Source organism: Phaethon aethereus (genome assembly GCF_964289735.1).
Source record: "Phaethon aethereus genome assembly, chromosome: 19".
Classification (NCBI taxonomy): Eukaryota; Metazoa; Chordata; class Aves; order Phaethontiformes; family Phaethontidae; genus Phaethon; species Phaethon aethereus.
In genome coordinates, this window is record NC_138595.1 from 7,544,704 (window position 1) to 7,563,137 (window position 18,434).

Consider the following 18,434-nt stretch of genomic DNA (forward strand, 5'->3'; position numbering starts at 1 on the left):
TCATATCTCACTGGCATCCCGCACCCTTGCAAAGTCTGTGGGCCCCTGATCTAGAGCCTGGGTCCCACCCGTGTATAGCAGCCCTGGGACTCTGTGGGGGTAGGTGTGAGTCCAGCCTGGTGTAGAGGTTGTTTGCCAACCCTGGCACAGGTGACCTGGGGTGGGCAACCACCACCAAACCTAAGGCGTTTCCCCCCTCAGATAAGCCAAGAGGGGACTAGAGGTGGGTGGTTGTTCAACATGGAGATGCTTGCATTTAAGAAAGAGGGAAGAGCCGTGAGGTGGAGGGGAAGAGGCATCTGGCTGTCTCAGGGAGTTTGTTGGTGCCAGTGTCTCTCACTGGAGTCTGTGCATGCAGTGAGGAGACCTGATGGGGAAGTGAAGTCCAAACCCGACTGAGGGAGGCGGGATGGTTGGTAGAAGGAAAATAGAAATTAAATGCAGAGGGAGGTATCTCGCAGAACTGCGTTATGGAGGGAGCTGGGAGGAGGAGACGCAAACAGCGAGAAGGAGGGAGAGAGCAAATGTGGAGTAGGATGTGTGATGGAGGGGGAGGGCAAAGCAGGGGCGGCCGGAGGAGCAGTGAAGAGCAGGAGGAGCCAAGGAAAATGGGAGGCGAAGGAGAGGAGCCGAGCGGAGCTGGGTGGTGGAGGGGCTGGATGAGGGTCTCGCTCGCTCTGCGGAGCCAGCTGGCAAGGCGGCGGGGAACGCCGGCTCCTGGCACGGGCAGCATCCGTGCAGCCCTCGGCAGCTGGGGGCAAGGGCTGGGTGGCGGGGGACGTCCTGGAAACCGTGTCAAAGCGGAGCTGCGGAGAGGCCAGGCCCTCCCGCAGAGGCGTCGCCTTGCCCCTGTTGCTGGAGGAGCCTGAGAAACAGAGGGCCTGGCCCGCCATTGCTGTCAGTCACCTGCTGCTGGTTGGTGACGTGAAACTAGCTGTATGTAGGGCAAGGAGTGGCCACAGATTTACAGCCCTGCTCCTCTGCGGTGCAGCTCGCTGCCAGCTTCTCGGTGGGGTCTGTCGGCAGCGGCACGCTCGCGGCATCCAGCCCTTCCCCGGCGTGGAGGGGATGCGGGTGCACGCGACCGGGATGCTGGCAAGAGCGTGGTGGTAACAGGAGGACGTGTGCCGCAACTGAGCAGCAGCGGGGCGGGTGGGGAGGACGGGATGTGGGCTCGGGGCAAGAGCAGCACACATCGCATTAGGTACCCGCCGGGGGAGCGGAGGGGTGGCTGTAGCCGTGACGGGTGTTACGTACCCCATCAGCACCGGTTCCTCAGCGCTTGCTGCAGCACCCAGGAGCACACGTGTGTTGCCTCCCGCGGCCGCTGAGCCATACCTTGGCCAAAAGCTGGGTGTGCTGGGGCAGGGCCGGCTCCTGCCGCAGCCCCCAGGGGTGTCCGGGCAGCTGGCTTAGCCCCAGGGCTGTGCCCGGTACCAGCCCGGAGAGCCAGGCTGCCGCCTTCCCGCCAGCTCACCAGTGCCGCCTGACGGGGCCAGGACACCTCCAGCCGGGGGGGCTGAGACCAGAGGTGCAGAGAGGGGGCACCAGCAGGAGGGACAGGATGGCATCTGTGGCAGGGGCACAAAGCAGTTCCTTCTGCCATCTGGTGTGGCAGGATTTGGCCCAGGCACCCTGCTGCAGAGGAGAACCTTTGCTAGCTCTGCCCTTTCCAATGCCGACCTGTGGGAAAGGGGGCCTTTCTCTGTTTTAGTTTGCTAACATCTCCCCTCTTGCTTTAGAAAGCGAGATCCCCTTTGCTGGGAACAGGGGGACTAGTCCTGCAGAATGCATGACTCCCGGGATGAAGAGGGTGCTCAGTCCCTGTTAGGAACCAACTGTTTGTACAACAGCCCTCCTGGCTTAGGAACGCTGTTCTGCAGTGAAAGTAGTGAGCCTGACTTTGGGTCAGACTGTTCTTTTTCCCTTTACAGTCCTTGAAGCTGCCAGCAGGCAGAGATGGGCCTGTTTTGTGCTCTGAATTTCTGCATCGCATGCCCTTTCCCCTCCCGCACCCCTCTAGGTTTTTCTGTCCCGGAGGGCTCGAGCCAGAGCTGTGGGTCCAGGAGGAGGCTGTCAGTGAGCTGACTGCAACCAGCTGGTGCCCAAATAGGCGGTGGTGGGTGCAGTGTACCCCTGCCGAGCCCCTTCTTGCTCTCTCCTGCTGCTGCAAACCCTGGCTGCACGCTGGCCGAGGCGGTGTTGAAGGAATTGCAGCCAGCCTGGTGAATAGCTGGTTTATGTTAAACAAAGGCGCTGCTTAGTCAGGACTCATTAACGTTGGTGTTGCTGTCCTGGTAATGATGTCTCTGGCGCAGGCGAGTCCTGCGCCGTGGGTGCTGCAGGGCTCGGGGAAGCCGTAGTCCCCGGGCAGGCACGGTGCTATCGGTGCTGGCACGCGGCCCGGCAGCGTCTGCCGCCCTGATGGATCAACGCTGCCTTCCCGCCGGCCGGCACGGTGCCGCGCGTCCTCCGGCCGCTGCACCAGCGCCGCTGGCTGCGCGCTCAGAGCGGGCTGAGACCCCGCTGGCCGCCCGGGACAGAGGCGAGCGGCTTGTCCGGCTCTCTCCGAGTGCTGCCAGGGCATGGAGCTGGCTGCTGCGGAGGGGAACTGAAGGGAGAAGGTTGTTTTGGGGCTGGTGTGCCACTAGTTACCCTTTTGGCTAAGGGGATCGCCGACCACTTGGCCGTTTCCCTGCAAGTCCTCTCCAGGGTGGGCAGTCGCACGCGGAGTGCTGCGGTATGGAGGGAGAGGAGACGAGCACGCTCGTCCTTCCCTGTGGAGCAGGATGGGATCTGGCGAGGTGAGGGGAGTAATTCCCAGCTGACTCTGATTGCTCCCAGTATGTCCATCCCCCTGTAGCTGGGACAGCAGACCGTGCCTGTGGGATGGGTGGGACTGGGGAGCCCCACGGAGTCGGGGGAGCTCTCTGTCCCTGTGGGGGACCACCTGCTGAAGGAGATGGGCTGCAATAACAGGGATGCTCTCTGTCAGGATCAGAGCAGCCTGGTTGCTTGGTTAGCCTGCCAAAATGCTAAATGTGGAGAAACCTGGTTTTAACACCAAATCTCCTCTCACCTTCCTGATCTCTGGACAGCCCTCTTGGGGGTTGAGGCCAGTAGGTCCAGCCTTTACAAATCCAGGGAACAGAGAGCAGAGGTGATCCGAGTTGGGTGACTGTCCACGACAATAACTAGAAACAACCTGTGTCTGGCCTGCATAGCGTATCAAAAAAAAGAGTCTGCTGCCAACCAGATGGCTCATTTTGGGCTACAGAAGGAGGTATGTTACTGCTGCAAGCATTTGCAGCATTTGCTTGCCAAAGAAGGATTCAAAACACATCTGTTAAATGTTGCCCATGGAAAGCCCTTGCTTCAGCAAGCAACTTATTATCTACAGGGAGGAAGGGGAAGCATTTAAAAAAAAATAAAATCGTTATTCCTCTCTTTATAAATGAAAGAATGGTAAACATTCCTTCACATCCCAGATAAATCAATAGCAGAGCATTGAGCCAGCTGGTGAGAAACACCATCGGTTGATTCTGCTATTGCATTTTCAATCTGCTATTGAATCCTGAAAATTATGGGAACTGAACAGGCTTTGATGATCCCAAGGGATAGCTAGAACAAAGATTTGGAGGCAAATGCTTTTACAGAGCAAATGGTCCAGTAAGGAAGTGATTCATGTGCTGAAGTATATGTGGCTTGTGCCGTGGCGCGTGCTGTGCCCCCCAGCCTTCTTCTAGCTCCCGCTCTGTGCTGCTGGGATGCAGCCTGCCAGCTGTGCTGGTCTGCCCAAGGAAGGACCTCTCTTCGGAGGCAAGGAAGGCTGTGTGGGCTTCACTGCCTTTGCTGAGTCCAAGTTCTCAGCATCGAAAGGCTTCCTTGGGGCTGGATATTCAAGCACTTGCAGCTGGGAACAGATTTTCTAAAGCATCTGTGCTCCCCAGCCCTTTTGTCTCCAGACAGGCTTGGTGGATCTAAATGCATCAGAGCATTATCCCAGTAAAGTGATGGGAACAGATCAGAGATGCCACAATGCAAACGCATCAGGCATGGGTTTCCTGAGGACGGCTGAGGGCTGCATCACCCTCTTCTGCCTGTCTGCCCCCAGCTCCATCCTAATGCCAACTGGTGAGGTGGTGTAACACCATTTGCTTTGCCCAAAATCCCTGCTGTACCCCCAAGATTCTGCAAGAGCTTTATTGTCCTCACTCTTACTCACTCCAGACCCAATACACCAGCTCTGCACTGGGATTTTTGTCTCCTTTCATTGATTTTATTTGAATGAGCCTGGCCAGTTCTTGAGCAAGTCATTGCTTTGTTTCTCTGAGCTGCTACAGAGGAAGTCAAGTCAACAGGCAAGAGAAATGCACAGCGGGTGCTGCAGGGAAGGAGCGTCCTCCGCCATCCTGAACGAGGTGAATAGCTCTAGAGCAGCTCAGATCTGCTCTGCAGGTGGGAGCAGGTGAGCTGGGGCGTTCTGCCAAGTACCGGGCAGGCATTGCTGCTGGTGTAACACACCCTCTCCACTCGCTTCCCTCGCTGTCTTCATTACCTTCTCCGCGCATCTCTTTGGCATTGCTTTCTCCAGCCCATAGCCAGAGGAGACAAGAAGGTCACTTCAGAAAGGGCCACCTGGAAAACACAGTCTGGATGGAGGACTTGGTGGTAAGTCTGGCAGGCAGCACAGGATCCTCAGGAATGAGAACATAGTGGTCATCATGACCGGGTGCTCATGGAAGTGGATGGAGTTATGGTGGGTAGCAGCTAGCCCTGTTCACAGGGTCCTCTCCAAAACCTGCAGAGCAGAAGAAGCTGAAGCCTCTGTCTCCTGTGTGACTCTGAAGGTCTCTTGCAGTTGCAAACCAGAGCCTGTTTCCAACCACCGCATGTGGAAAATGCCACCCTGTGTTTGCCAGCCTGGAGCAGCGACCTTGGCTGGGAGAGCTTCAGGCACAGTGAGCACCAACCTGAGCTCTGATGAGAGATTTCAGTTCAGATTGATCACATCCCCTTGCGACTCATTCCTGGCTGGCAATTCCTGATCCGCTGTGTGCAAGCAAGGTCCCAGCAGAGAAGATTCCTGGACCCATCTCTCACCTTTGGAAAAGGTGAGGCAAGGATCTGTATTCCCTGTGAGATCTGGTGAGGAGGCCTTCAAGCAGCTCCTGGCGCTGCTGAGAGCTGGAAGGCTGGGGCTTGCCCAGGCTCCTGTTTGTCTCCTGCTCTTGTGGCAGTTCTTGGAAATGCTTTTCCAGGGGATTTTTGCATGCTGCTGAAGTGGAAGACATCTGCTTCCATGATGCTCTTTGGCTTAACGCTTATTTTATCCTGTTACCACCGTCCCGACTAAGCGTCTCCAGAGCGTGATCCTTGCAGGCTGGCTCTGCCTGAGATGTCAGGCATCTCTCCTGTCCAGCCCCAGCACTCGGAGGGAGCATCCCTTCACCTCCTGGGCTCCTCCTCTTGCTCTGTGTGCTCAGTCATCCCTTCCGCCTGCTGCTGCTGCCAGAAATCATGTGTTTCACGATGGCCAGGATTCCCCTTCTGAAAATAACTCATCTTAATGACTGTGCCTTCATTTCAGAGAGTCCAACGCCCAGTTCATCAGTCTTCCTTAGCTAGAAGATTTTTCCACCCACGTTAGCACTCTGCCCCACTCTCTTCTGCTGCCACGAGCTAGCTTGTCTGCAGCGAAAAGGCATCTCTTCCCTGGTTGCACCTCACCCGTCACACCTCTGTGCTGCGGGGCGGCCTCGTGCTCTCTGCCGAGGTGCCCCCATAGCACCAGCTGCTTGCGGAGCTGGTGTTCATGGGAATGATACAGGATCTGTGCCATCCAGGTCCTTGCCTGTTCAATGACATCTGTGGCACGTGAGCAATCCTTCCCTTCTGCTTCACCACGTTTGCCTCTACCATGAAAAGTGGTTATCCGGCAAATAGCACCCACCCCTTCCTGCTGCTGACAGAGACTGCTCTTTGGGGTGGCAGAACAGCTCGGTACTGGCTCCGGTGTGGCTATCTCTTGAAGCGCAGCTTTTTCAACCACAGAGGCAACACTTGTGAACCCTTCCATCTTCCTTGAAAGCTCCAAAGTGGATGGGGAGAGCTGAAGATGCGTGTCGTGCAAGTGCACCCACAGCTCTGGTGCCCGGCAGACGTGCGTGGTGATGCTCTGTGTCCACCTGGGAGCCTGGCAGTTTGGAGTAGCAGTACTCTCTGTGCTAAAGCACAGTGAATGTCCTACAGTGGCTTAGAAACGAGCTCCAGAACAAAGCTCTTTGGAGCACTGTTGGAGTACAACTCCTCGCAAGGCCCTGGGGTGTTGGGCACGGATGCTTGTGGCCCGTCTGGCTGCTGCTAGTATTTCCTTTGCTCCCCGCGGCTTGGCCGGCCAGGATGGAGGAGAAAGGAGAAAGAAGAGCTACGCCTTTGCTGGCCCATTCATCACAGCACTGCTCTCCCCTGATCTCTCCCAGAAGTAGATTCGGGAAGGAAGGGCGAGGTTCCCCCCAAGCCAAGTGGCAGGTCTCTCTTTTGCCTCCTGCCAGGTGGAGTCATGAAGTCGCGTGTGCGTGTTTCCTTTCCTAGGCTGGCGGAAGAGCCTGGCAGCCTCCGTGATGGGCCTGATGACTGGTAAAGAGCTCGTCCCCCTTCGCCTGGGGCTGGGCGCCGTGCAGAGGCGTGCGATGCTTGCTAGCTTAAGCCAAGCCTTGCTGGGCAGCTCCGAAAGGACGGGCTGGGCGTTGAGGTGACCGCTGGCACTCTCGGCGGTAACTTGCTCTGGGTGTTGTGTGATGTTTGTTGCTTAATCCCGTAACGTCTCTGAGGTGGACCAGGCTGGTGATGCTGGTGGGCTGCACAGGTGCCTGTGCCTGAGTGGACAGGGAGCAGGGACTATATTCAGGAAAATGCAAAGATATCAGTGTTGTGTGCTGCAAATAGGGTACCCGTTACAAAGCTGCTTTGTTTTGTGTACCCTGTGACTTGCGCTGTGTTTTACTGGATTTGAGAGAAAGGCTGCTATTTTGTGCTAAGGATGTGAGGCTCATTCTGTCACACTCAAAACAGGGCCTGAAGCTTAGTGTATTGCTGGGTCCCTCTTTAGCAGGTGCTAGCTGCTGGGTGTGAGAAGGCCCCACGTCAGCTGGGGCCATGTGGGAATGCCTTTTCTCCACAGGTGATGTTACCCTCTCTCCCAGTGAGACCACGGTGTCCCTGGGTTGATCCTAGCTGGCCTTTGGTGCGCACAAAGGAAGTGCAGCTGGGTCCTGGCCAGCATCGCTTGGGGCACATGGGGAGAACTGGAGCGCAGCAGCTACAGGTGTCTGTAGCCGGGTGTGCAGTTGGTGCCCTGGGTGTACGGCACAGGGCACCAACATCTGCCAGTGGGTTCTCCCATCCGTGGTGCTCACAGTCCTAGTGATAGTCATTTCTGATAGCAAAGCCTTTGTGGGGCTCGTAGGGATCAGTCGGAGCAGCCTCTTCTCCCCCTCTAACCCTAACCTTTCTCCTTGGCGTCCTGGCCAGTGACTTGCTTGTTCCCCTTCTCTCTAGCTCACCCTGCATGTGCCTGTCATACATCACAGCATGTCTGATTTCTTCTCCTCTCTTTTTCTCCTCTCTCTCCTTGTGCAGCGACACCAACCGAGCCAGAAGCAGTGGTGAAGAAGTACATGGAAGAGGTGAAGGGCTCTCCTGCTGATGAGGTGAGAGGACAGTGAAGTGACTCGGGCTTGCCTGGTGGCCTGTTAACTGAGGTGCCGTGAAAACCACGGCGATGCCTGAGGACCGTCCTTCCTTGGGCATCCCGTGTGGTAGGTACTGCTGCTTGCAATGGCACTGTTGATGTTGGGTGGGGAGGCCTGAGGACTGCCTGAAGCCCACACGTGGTAACTGGTGAGTTGTCCTCGTCAGGGGACTGACAGAGAAAGCACAGCGTGGGTTGAGTAGCTAATCCTGGCAATGCCTCCCCATTTCCCTTGGAGGTGACCGCAGGGCCTGGGGCGGAGGGGGGAGTTTGACTTTGGTCTCCTCTCAATGCTCATAGAGGTCAAAACCCCGCACTGGAGCTGCTCTGTGGAGGAGCAGGAGGCATCCACCCTCAGTTCCCACTCTGACTGATGGCAGCTCTCTTCCTGTGCTGTCCAGGAGGTGGCAGAGTGGGGTGATACCAGCCTGTCTTTGCCCTTTGATCCTTCCCTTGAGGTTTAAGTTTAAGGCATAATCTTCCTGAAGCATCTCCTTGATTGCATCCTGGGTGGGTCAGTCATTATGATCAGCCCGTGCTCACACTATATGGTGGTTTTCTCCTTGCTCTCATGGACTCTAGGACTGTATCATCTGCATGGAGAAGCTGTCCTCCCCCTCAGGTTACGGCGATGCATGCGAGTGCAGCACTATCAAGCCGGAGATGGTCGGTCATCTGACAAACTGCCAGCACTCCTTCCACATGCTCTGCATGCTGGCCATGTACTCCAACGGGAACAAGGTACCGAGCTGGCCCATCCCAACCAGGTCCCCTGTGCCGGGGTGAACCCAGCTGCAGAGCTTCGATGCCTGGTCTCTCTCCCTGCAGGATGGGAGTTTGCAGTGCCCCTCTTGTAAAACCATCTATGGAGAGAAAACCGGTACTCAGCCCAAAGGGAGGATGGAGGTCTCCACGTTTCCCCAGTCCCTCCCTGGCCACAAGGACTGCGGGACAATCCAGATTGTGTATCACATCAGCAGAGGCATCCAGGTGAGTGTGCAGCATGCTCGCAGGAGAGGCTGCTGCTGGATAGGACAAGCTGTAAGAGCCTCTTGGAGAAGTGTAGGGATCTGGCAGAGTACCTGCTGGCAGCCCACTGCTGAGCGGGCCAGGGTGCCTGGAGCCAGCAGCTGCACTGGCTGGTATCTTCAATGTATGGGTGACCTGAGTCTCCTCTGTGAAACATCTTTTCCCCCTTCAGGAGTGGTCCCAGGCTCTACAAGAGCCTTTCACTTACAGTGAAGACTAGTGCCTGTGTGAAGCAGAGGGGAGACTCAGCCCATGCTCACAAGGTGGGAGAGAGCCCAACACCTGGTTTTGCAACCCACGTCTGAGATTTCGGTGGTTGCAATGAGCTTGCAAAGGTTTGAGCTGGGTGGTCTCTTTAGGGTGTCATCAGACCACATGGAAAAAGCTGTGGTTTGAGGTGGTCTGCTACCAGAATTTAAGTAATCGGAAGAGCTGGCATTGTATCCCAGCATGAGACCGCTCTTGGAGGACCTGTTATATTCACATGTCCCATAAGAACAAGTCAGAGACCTCATACTCATCATCAGCAATACCTTGCGCCGTTTTACATGGAAGAGCTGCTTTGAGATAGACCGATGTCAAATCCTGCTGCTGAAGGGTTGTCTAACTCATGAAGATGGATGTGTTCCTGCTAAATATGTCTTATCTGTTGCAGGGCCCTGAGCACCCCAACCCTGGGATGCCTTACACAGCAAGAGGCTTTCCTCGCTATTGTTATCTACCAGACAACGAGAAGGGCAGAAAGGTAAGGAATCGCACCCTGATAATGTGACCCTTCTCAGGTTGCCTCTTGGCCCTGTGTTGGTGGATTGGCACAACGCGGTTGCTTTTGGGAGCTGTCCTCAACGATGCTAACCAGCTATTCTTAGTAGTTGTCCATGCTGTTTGTTCCTTACATGTGTTTGTAAGGCCTCTGCCTTTGCAGATCTTTGTTGCTTCTTCACAACTTTGACTGTGAAGACTTACTCCGCTTGCCAAGCAAAATCCTGTCTGATCTTTTAGGAAGACGCTCCTGGCCTGTCTTGGGCTACACAGTGACAAGGGCTTGCACTTAAAACTGCTGAGCTCGGATAGTCCGGCTGCTGGCTCTTCCTGTCCCTGTTTCCTCTGGGTGGGTGTGTTTGTCTCAACTTGTGCTGGTATTTTTCAAGTCCTGGAAGACCAGGATGTGCAGGGAATGGCCCTTCCCATCAGGGGAACTGCATGGGTAATTAGGAGGTGAGGGAGATCCCTTTTGATGCTGGGATCTTTGGTTTCTTCCTGCTACAGCAAGGTTTTAGGCTGTTAAACTTCTGGCAAGCTGCTTTCGTGGCTCAAGTCTCCTAGCTGCCGAAGACCAGCTTTGGTTTTTCTCTTTCCACCTCTAGGTCCTGGAGCTCCTGAGGGTGGCCTGGAAGAGACGCCTGATTTTCACAGTGGGCACCTCTAGCACCACCGGTGAGAGCAACACGGTGGTGTGGAACGAGATCCACCACAAGACAGAGATGGACACAAACCTGAGCGGCCACGGCTACCCTGACCCCAACTACCTGGACAATGTGCTGGTGGAGCTGGCCGCACAGGGCGTCACCGAGGACTGCCTGAGTCAATGAGCTGGGGTGGGGGCCCGGCTGTGCCGGGCACGTGTCGGGGGCCCACCTAGTGCACTTATTCCTGTTGCCTTAAGTTCCTGTGTCTGACCGCCTGTCACACTGAGCAATAACACTGTACCGCGGGAGCCCTGCCTGCTCTCTACAGTCTTTTTTTTTTTTTTTTTTTTCAGGAGGGAAGGTGTTTTTGTAGAAACTGCACTTGGATCTCTGGGTGGGGTTGATGGCCACATCTGGGACTGGCTGGGAGAGCGGTCCTGGGGTGACAGACCCCCTTGTGAAGGCAGAACCTTGCCCTGGTGATGCTTGGGGAGAGGACAGGGAGAGCGGGGTGTCTTGCTCCCTGTGAGACCAGCTGGAAAGCAACCCAGGGCCTCCCTCCGGCACACGACAGCTCCCTGAGGCACCTCTTAACAGCGAAGCCTCCTGCCCCTGTATCTCTGCTTGGTTGTAATAAACGCTGCCTTTCCACAGCGAGTCGCCGCTTTGCCTCCAAGCTGCCTGATGGCTTGTGTGCCTCCCCGCTCGGTGGCCCTCTCTGAGGGACCAGCCTGCTCCACAGAGCTGGGGACACTCGATCCAGCCAGGAGAAAGGAGGGAAAGCTCAGCTTTGCTGGAGGGACACAAACCTCTGCGGGGGCAGGACATGGGGTGCTGGTCCCCGGGCTTGGGGGTTGCAGCTTGTCAGAGCCTGGTGGTCTGTGGCCACGGTGCCAGCAGAGGTGACCCGGCAGTGCCTGTCTGGGGGGAAGTCGCAGCCCCTGCTCTTGTGTGAGCTGCCATCCCTGCTCCTATCATCCTGAAGCCCTTCTGGCAGGACCTGCCCCTCTTTTCCCTCTTTCAGGTGAGGAAAGGTGAGGTGAAATGGCAGCGGTTTGGGGCTGTTTGCGCCAGGTGAAGCCTCTGCAAGGGAGGAGGCTGTTGTGCTTTGTGCTAACTGCGTTGTGCCGTTGCAGTGAGTGCTGGTGCCACCAGCCGGTGACAGGCCACCCTCCTCCCTGGCTCTGGTGCCGGCCGGGCGGTGGTGGCAGCGATGCAAGGCTGCTAGCAGAGATGCTGTCTGGGTGGGAGCACGCTCCTGCGCCGTGAGCTCGGCCTGGTACGAGTGCTAGCACCTTGTGAAGGGGATATTGCCCCAGTCCCGGTAGCCTTGCAGTATGCTGTCACCAGGCTGCTTGTCACCTGGTAGCTGAAGCCTTTCTAAGAGCTGTTTCTGGCTGTTCCCCTCCCCGTGGCCACTGGCCCCAGCTGCAAGTCCTGGGAGCTTTGCCCACATTAAAGCCCTTTGGCACATCAGAGGCCCTGGTGCCGTCTGCCGTTTCACCCCCTTGCCAGGAGATCCGGGATGTGGCTGTGCTTCGTGGTAGCTCTGTCTTGGCATCCTCCTGGGACCAGCATGTCCTGGGCAATTTTCTTTCTGTCATGCCAATATAAAAATGAAAGGTTTTTCAGAGCTGTCATGGGCTGGAGATTTGCCTGGTATCCATCTTGTGCTTGCAGCCTCCTGGTTGCCCTCTGCTGCAGGCTTCCGGGAGAAAACCCTCCAACACGCAGCGAGTTTGGGAGTGCTGCAAGAATGGAAGCTCCTTGGGAGCAGCAGGTACGTGTCTGTGTGTTGCTGAGCTCTACGTGACTGGGCTGTGTCTGCTCCTCCCCTGCCCTGGTTGCGAAAGGGAGAGGTTTCGAGTTTAAACCTCAGCTTTCCCTCAACAGGTCATGTTCTCCAGCCATCAAAACAGTGAATTGAAGCAAAAATTGGGCAGGTACACCCAGTGCTGTACAAAGTAAGAATTTCCTGCTGAGCGTGGCCCAAGGCATCTTCAGCAGATGCTCCTGTGCGTGAATGGGCTGGAACCTCCCTGCGTCTGGGCTGGCCAGGGCCAGGACACCACGCCATGAGCCGGCCAGGCTCAGCGGCTCATCCCTGCCTGCCACGTCCTTTGCCACCAGGCATCTCCTAAAATCCTTGCCAGGTCCGTGCTGAGCCCCAGCGGCTTAGCCCCAGCGGCGAGGGGATGCAGGCAGCAAAGGGGTGCAAAGCAGCAGAGCCGGGGGCTCGGGCACCGCTCGGGAGCTGGACCCCTCTGCCCTGGGGCAGGGGTCGGCAGAGGGGGAAGGCTCCAGGACTGGCACGGGGTGAAAGCATGACCGCGATGCCGTGGCGCCGGTTGGAGCGGGGAGGGGACAGAGCCTGAAATAAGCGCTTATAATGCCACCGGACAGGTCTGACCGAAAGTCTCGGGTCCCCCTGGCCCTGGCTGGAGCCCCGTGGTGGGTGTCTCTCCTTTCCCCCTGCGGTGCCGGCTCGCTTGCAGGAGCTTGGTTATTATTAGCCGAGCCTTGACCCCGCAGGTATGCTGGCCCCACGTCCCAGAGCGGGTACCGGCAGCAGAAACTGTGAGTCACTGTCCCCCCGCGTCACCCTGCCTCCCTCGCCCGCCGCTGGCACCCCGCCGGGCAGCGCGGAGGAGGGCTCCGGTGCGGCCCTCAGGGGCTGGTGTGTCCCTGTGGGCACCTGCGGACCCCGGCGGGGGAGTGAGGCAGGGAGGGATGGAGGCTGCAGCTGCGCCTGGTTTTTCCCTGTGCAGCTGGACTGTGTAATCCTCGAATGCCCCCTTTCCACTTCATCCCAAGGCGTGGTCCCGGCCCCTTCGGGAAGCCGGGCAGCCGCGGCCCTTGGCAAACACCGGAGGAGAAGCACTCGAACCCCTCTGCATGGAGAGCAGGCGGGGGGGCCAGCGCCGAGGGGGGCACTGGGGAGACACTGGCTACATCCCAAGGGTTTGGGGGGCCTTTCCCCATGGGTCACTGTCCCATGGCCCGGCCGCGCTGCTGGCGAGGGGGAATGATGGATGGGGAAATAGCACGGGATGGTCCCAGAACTTGGGTGCCTCCGCGCCCCCGGCACTGGGTGGGACCGTTCACCTCAAGTACTTGGGGTTTTGGGTGCGTTCTGGGCGTGATGGCTCCCGAGTGCTTCCCTGCCCTTGGGGCGAGGCTGGCTGCACCCAAAACTAGCCAGGTGTGGGCTGACCCTGCACCCCAGCTGTAGGTGCTGGGTGGGCACAGGGCACCCATGGGGAGTCAAATCTGGGGTGGGGCAAATAGAGGTGCAGGACCACTTGCCCAGCTGCCCCAAAAAAACCTCTGACTCTTGCCAACCCATTCTTGAATGTGCCTCCGGTGCCGCCTCTGTGCCTCAGTTTCCCCTCTTACGGCGCAGGCTTGTGCCCTGCACCCTCACAGCGCCCTGGCGCCGGGGTCCAGTGGGGCGGCTCCCGGGGGCATTTTGGGACCAGTGGGTGACCCAGGAGGAGCAGCCAGCCCCCTTTGCCTGCGGGGTCTTGCCGGGCCGGCAGAGCCGGCGCAGGAATGCGAGGCTGGGAGGGTCCGGCACCTCGGGACAGGCGGTCCCCGGGGTGGGGGCTCTCGGGGCAGTTTGTCCCCTCAGCAGTGGGACTGGGCGGTCAGAGCAGGGCGGCACATCCAGCCCTACCGGGACGACGCCATGGAGCCGCTGCGGGTGCTGCTGGTGCTGTCTGGGGTGGGCGCAGCGACGAGCCTGGGTGACTGCCTGGGGGGGACGGGGTTATGGCGACGGGCACGGCTGGGGGGTCTCCACACCGGTGCTGGCACTTCTGGCACCCCCTGAGCCCCTGCGGTGCTGGCAGCGGTGCTCGTGGAGCCCAGCGTGGAGCTGGGGGTCAGGCGGAGCAGGGGGTTCCCCGCTCACTGCCTGTGCCCCCAGCCCTGCTGCCCTACGTGCCCCGCGTGCCCGCCGCGGCGCTGCCGGGGAAGCTCACCGCCACCACCTTCGCGCTGGAGAGGCCCTGCTGCGTCTTCGCCCGGCACGCCGACGCCTCCGACGCCGTCTGGCTGGCGGTGGCTTTCGCCAACGGTGAGCGCCCGCTGCTCCGCCATGTGCTGCCCGCCGTGGCGGGGGGACATGGGGTACCCTCGCCGCAGCCCCTCACCTCCCATCTGTGCCGTGCAGCCTCGGCCGCCTTCAGAAATCCCACGTCCCGGGCCGACGTGCCCCGGTACGAGCAGCTGCCCGCTGCCCACTCCTACATGACGCTGGAGACGGCGGCGGCCGTGTACGCCTGCTCGGCGCCGAGCCCGGCCGTCCTGCGGGTCGGGGACGACACGGCGTGCGGGGGCCAGGACAGCCGGGACCCCTGCAACGGGCCCCTGCCCTCCCCGGGGCCCTACAGGTGAGGCCGGCAGGCCAGAACCCCCAAATCCCAGCCGGGGTAATTCCCCATCCGGGGTATGCTCGTCCCCCCGGCGTCACCGCCGCACCCGTCCCGCAGGGTGAAGTTCCTGGTGATGGGCTGCCACGGCCCCAAAGCGGAGACGAGGTGGTCCGACCCCATCCTCCTGCCGACAGGTACCGGTGGCACCGCCGTCCCCCCGCCTGCCTGGCTGGGCTGCCAGCGTGCGGCACGGCATCGGCCCTGTGCCGGCACCCCAAAACCCAGAGGGGAGAAGCGGTCCCCGATCCCTCCCGACTGCCCTATCCCTCCCCCTTTCCATTGCACCATCTCTGAGCCCCCCGTGTCCCCCCTCGCCTCCCTCATCCCGCCTCCTTCCAGCCGGCAGCCCGAGCACCATCGACCCCGCGCCCGCACGCCGCAGCAGCGCCGCGGTCGTCATCGCCGCCATCCTCGCCAGCCTGGGGGCCGTGCTGGCCGTGGCGGTGCTCGGCGCCGTGGGGTACGGGGGCTGCGCGGGGACGTGCGCGGGGGGACGCGTGCGCGGGGGTCCCGGGAGAACACCCCCTCCTCAGCCCCGTCAGCAAAGAGATGGAGCGATGGAGATGTTTTTCAGATTTAAAAAGCCTTTTTGTTTCTTAAATTGGGGGTTTGGGGGAGTTTGGCAAGCAGAAAGGGCCCCTCGGCGGGGGTCGGCGGGGGGGGCCGGCAGGGCCCCACGGACCCCGCTTGACGCCTCTGCTTCTCTCCCCCTGCAGCGCCCAGGCGTGGGGGTCCCTGTGCCGCCGGGATTCGGGGACCGGCGCCTTCGCCCGCAGGTCCTACAGGACCCACCACATCCCCCCAGCCCTGCCCCAGCCCCTGCCCCCCGGCTGCATGTGCAGCCCCCCGGGGCTGGGCTGCTTCGCCCCCCGCCCTCCTGGTCCGCATCCTGCCCAGTAAACTCTGACTTTTCAGCTGCAAGTGCCTCCTCCTCGCTCGGCTGCGGGACGATGCCCCTCCGCCGCCGCCCCGCTCGCGCACCGGCTCGGCGTCCTGTTCCCCGGGCCCCGCCGTCGGCCACGCAGGGCTGGAGCTGCGGAGGGTGGGGGCACCAGGGCCCCCAAAAACCACCCGTGGCCTCGGCTTGGTGGCACTTGGTGTCGGGGGGGCGGGGGGGGTGGCATACTGGCACCGGTGAGGTCTGTGGGGAGTCCCGAGGTGGGCATCACCCTGGGGGTAGCACTCTCTGCCTCATTGCCCGGGTGAGGGCTGTTGCTCACCCATGCCACGAGCGTGGCAGTTCTCAGCACACCTTGCCGGCGGGCGCTCAGGCGTACCAAATGCTCCCGGGGGAAACAGGCCCGCCCGGTTTGCCGCAGGGCCGCAGCCGGCGCAGGAATGTGGGCGGTTGGTGGCCGCAGGCGGGTGCCGTGGGGACGCAGAGCCCTGCCGCCCGCACTCCCGCCCTCGGCACCCAGGCGCCCGAGCCATGCTCCCGCTGCTCCTCCTGCTCCTGGCGCCGGCCCACGGCCTGGGTGAGTCTGCCGATGCCATCGGGCTGGGCTGGGGGTCCCCGCTGTCCCCTGCTTGCGGGGGTCCCCTGTGCATGGGCACTGGGACCTGCCTGGAGGTGCAGGGCAGCGGGTGCCCCCCCGTTCTGGGTGCCACCTCCCCGGGTCTGCTGGCACAGCGTGGGGTCCTCTGGGGTCTCGCAGGGGTGTCCCTCCCAGGGTGGTGGCACAGGGGTGTTTTTGCTTCCTCTTTCCACGAAACATGTGTCTGAGCCCAAAACCAGGGAGGGGAGAGGGTCCCCGCAGCCGGGGTCACAGGGGTCAGCACTCTCCTGTCCCCAGCCCCACACCGAGCCCCCCGCACCGCTGCAGCCGGTCGGAGCCGCGGGTCAGGGGCTGCAGCGGGGGGTCCGCACCCTCCGCCGCACCCCCCTCGGCTTCTCCCTGCAGAGAGGCTCCCGTACACCCCGTCCCTGGCCACCCCCCCGCTGGGGGGCCTGACGACCGCCTCCACCTTCGTGCTGGAGCAGCCCCGCTGCGTCTTCACCGAGGCGCAAGACGACGCCGTCATCTGGCTGGTGGTGGCCGTCCCCCAGGGTAGGTGGGATGCGGCGAGGGCCCGGGGGAGCAGCCCCGGGCGGGGGGGTGTGCAGGGCTCCCGGGGCCCCTCCTCACCCCCGTTCCCGTCCCCGCAGCCGTACCCAACTTCAACAACAGCGTGGGGCCGGGGACCCCCGAACGGGCCTTCCAGCGCTTCCCCGCCAGCGCCCCCGCCTACATGACCCTCAACACCACCCGCCTCAACTACCCCTGCCCCAAACCCCCCGGGGAGATCACGGTGCTGCGCGTCGGCAGCGAGACCGGCTGCGCCGGCGATGCGGCGAGACCCACCTGCAACGGCCCCCTGCCCCACGCCGGGCCATACCGGTGAGCCTGCGCACCGGGACGTGCCCCCCAGGGCCGGCCGGCCGGCCGCCCCCCGGCTCGGGGGTGCGTGGCCAACCCCCCTTCCCGTCCCAGGGTGAAGTTCCTCGCCCTGAGGGGCTCCGAGCCTGTGGCCGAGACACGCTGGTCAGAGCCCATCACCCTGAGGACAGGTACCGCTGCCGGGGTGCTCGTCCTGCCCCTCGCACCATCCCGCAGCCACCGGCTGTGGGGGGGTGCGGGGTGGTCCCGGGGGGGCCGCACGCTGAGCTCCAGCGGCTTGGGGTGCCGCGCTCCTGCGAGCAGCCAGGGAAACTGAGGCAGGGCGGGGGCACCGTGCGACGGCACGTTGCGTTTGCACGGTGCGTTCACGCACTGGGGTTGCACGCCGGGGTTGCGCAGTGTTTGCACGCCGCAACGGCACACGGGGATGGCCTGCGAACGCGGCGTGCGCCGGCCGGGCCCCCTGCACGGCCCCGGGCTGCGCGTCCCGCTCCCTCCCCTCCCGCTCTCTCCCCAGCCCGGCAGCCCGGCAGCATCGCCGCGACGGGCAGCGGGCACAGCGCCGGCATGATCGCTCTCACCTCCATCCTCTCCATCCTCTTCGCCATCCTGCTGGCTGGCCTGGTGGCCATGATGGTCTTCTGGGGGTGAGTGCCACCCCCGCGCCCCACCGCACCGCCCCGGAGCTGTGATGGGTGCTGGACACGTGGGACAGGCGTCAGAGGGTGACACCGGCACCCCATGGCCCCCACCCTCACCCCTTGCCCCCCCTTCTCTCCCCAGCTCGGACGCCTGCGGCGGCAGCAGCACCTTCAGCAAGCCGGAGGCGGTGACGGTGCAGCGGTACAACACCCACCACGTCTACGACCAGCCGGCCGCCCGGCTCTGAGCCCCCGCCGCGGCCCCGCGCTGCCTCGCCGCCGCCACCGCACCGCCTCCCCCCTGCTCCCGCGCCGGCCCGCGCGCCCTCGGGTGCCCCCGGTGATTGCCCCACCGGTGTCGGTGGCGCGGCGCCCGCCGCCGCAGGGCCACGGCCAGAGCTGCCCCGTGGAGCGGGGCCCCGGGGAGCCGCGGGGGAGCGGGACGTTAAAGGCCTTTCCGCGTGCTTTGCGCCCGGCCTCTGCCTCCTGTTTGTGACCCCCCGGGAACGGCACCCGCCGAGACCTCGCCGCCTCCCGCAGCCCCCGGGCAAAGCCCCCGGCCCCGTGCCCCCACGCAGGGCTCTGAGCCCCATCCCCGGGTGGGGGACAACCACCCGCTGGGGCAGGGTGCGGCCGGGGATGCTCTGGGGTGGGAGACGCATTTTCACAGCCGGCTTGGGGCACGCGGTGCCGCGTGCGCCTGGTTTGGATGGGGACAGAGGTCCTCCCCCGCCAGCAGCCCCGACGCTAGGGTGAGGGGCACAGAAATGCCCCCAGGAGCAGGTGCG

General features: G+C 61.6%; 3 protein-coding genes across 3 annotated transcripts in view; all 3 read left to right on the top strand.

The window, feature by feature from the left end:
• The window catches only part of DTX2 (deltex E3 ubiquitin ligase 2), a 34,402-nt gene extending 23,589 nt beyond the window's left edge, over positions 1 to 10,813 (top strand). The window contains 7 exon segments of the mRNA XM_082008636.1: positions 6,555 to 6,570; positions 6,572 to 6,639; positions 7,642 to 7,712; positions 8,336 to 8,494; positions 8,582 to 8,743; positions 9,438 to 9,527; positions 10,150 to 10,813. Of these exon segments, the coding sequence (XP_081864762.1) occupies positions 6,555 to 6,570; positions 6,572 to 6,639; positions 7,642 to 7,712; positions 8,336 to 8,494; positions 8,582 to 8,743; positions 9,438 to 9,527; positions 10,150 to 10,374 (791 nt within the window). The 3' untranslated portion in view covers positions 10,375 to 10,813.
• A 3,066-nt stretch (positions 10,814 to 13,879) lies between these two features.
• Positions 13,880 to 15,527, top strand: LOC309411975 (uroplakin-3b-like; the record flags this gene model as incomplete). The annotated part of the gene is made up of 6 exons (XM_082008754.1): positions 13,880 to 13,937; positions 14,120 to 14,269; positions 14,366 to 14,585; positions 14,685 to 14,761; positions 14,967 to 15,087; positions 15,344 to 15,527. 6 exons carry the CDS (start codon positions 13,880 to 13,882, stop codon positions 15,525 to 15,527), a joined length of 810 nt encoding a protein of 269 aa, XP_081864880.1.
• Positions 15,528 to 16,056: 529 nt separating this feature from the next.
• LOC309411734 (uroplakin-3b-like protein 1) lies at positions 16,057 to 18,029 on the top strand (the record flags this gene model as incomplete). Its single annotated transcript, XM_082008437.1, has 6 exons — positions 16,057 to 16,102; positions 16,529 to 16,675; positions 16,774 to 17,005; positions 17,099 to 17,175; positions 17,523 to 17,652; positions 17,789 to 18,029. 6 exons carry the CDS (start codon positions 16,057 to 16,059, stop codon positions 17,892 to 17,894), a joined length of 738 nt encoding a protein of 245 aa, XP_081864563.1. The 3' UTR covers positions 17,895 to 18,029.
• Between the last annotated feature and the right edge of the window lie 405 nt (positions 18,030 to 18,434).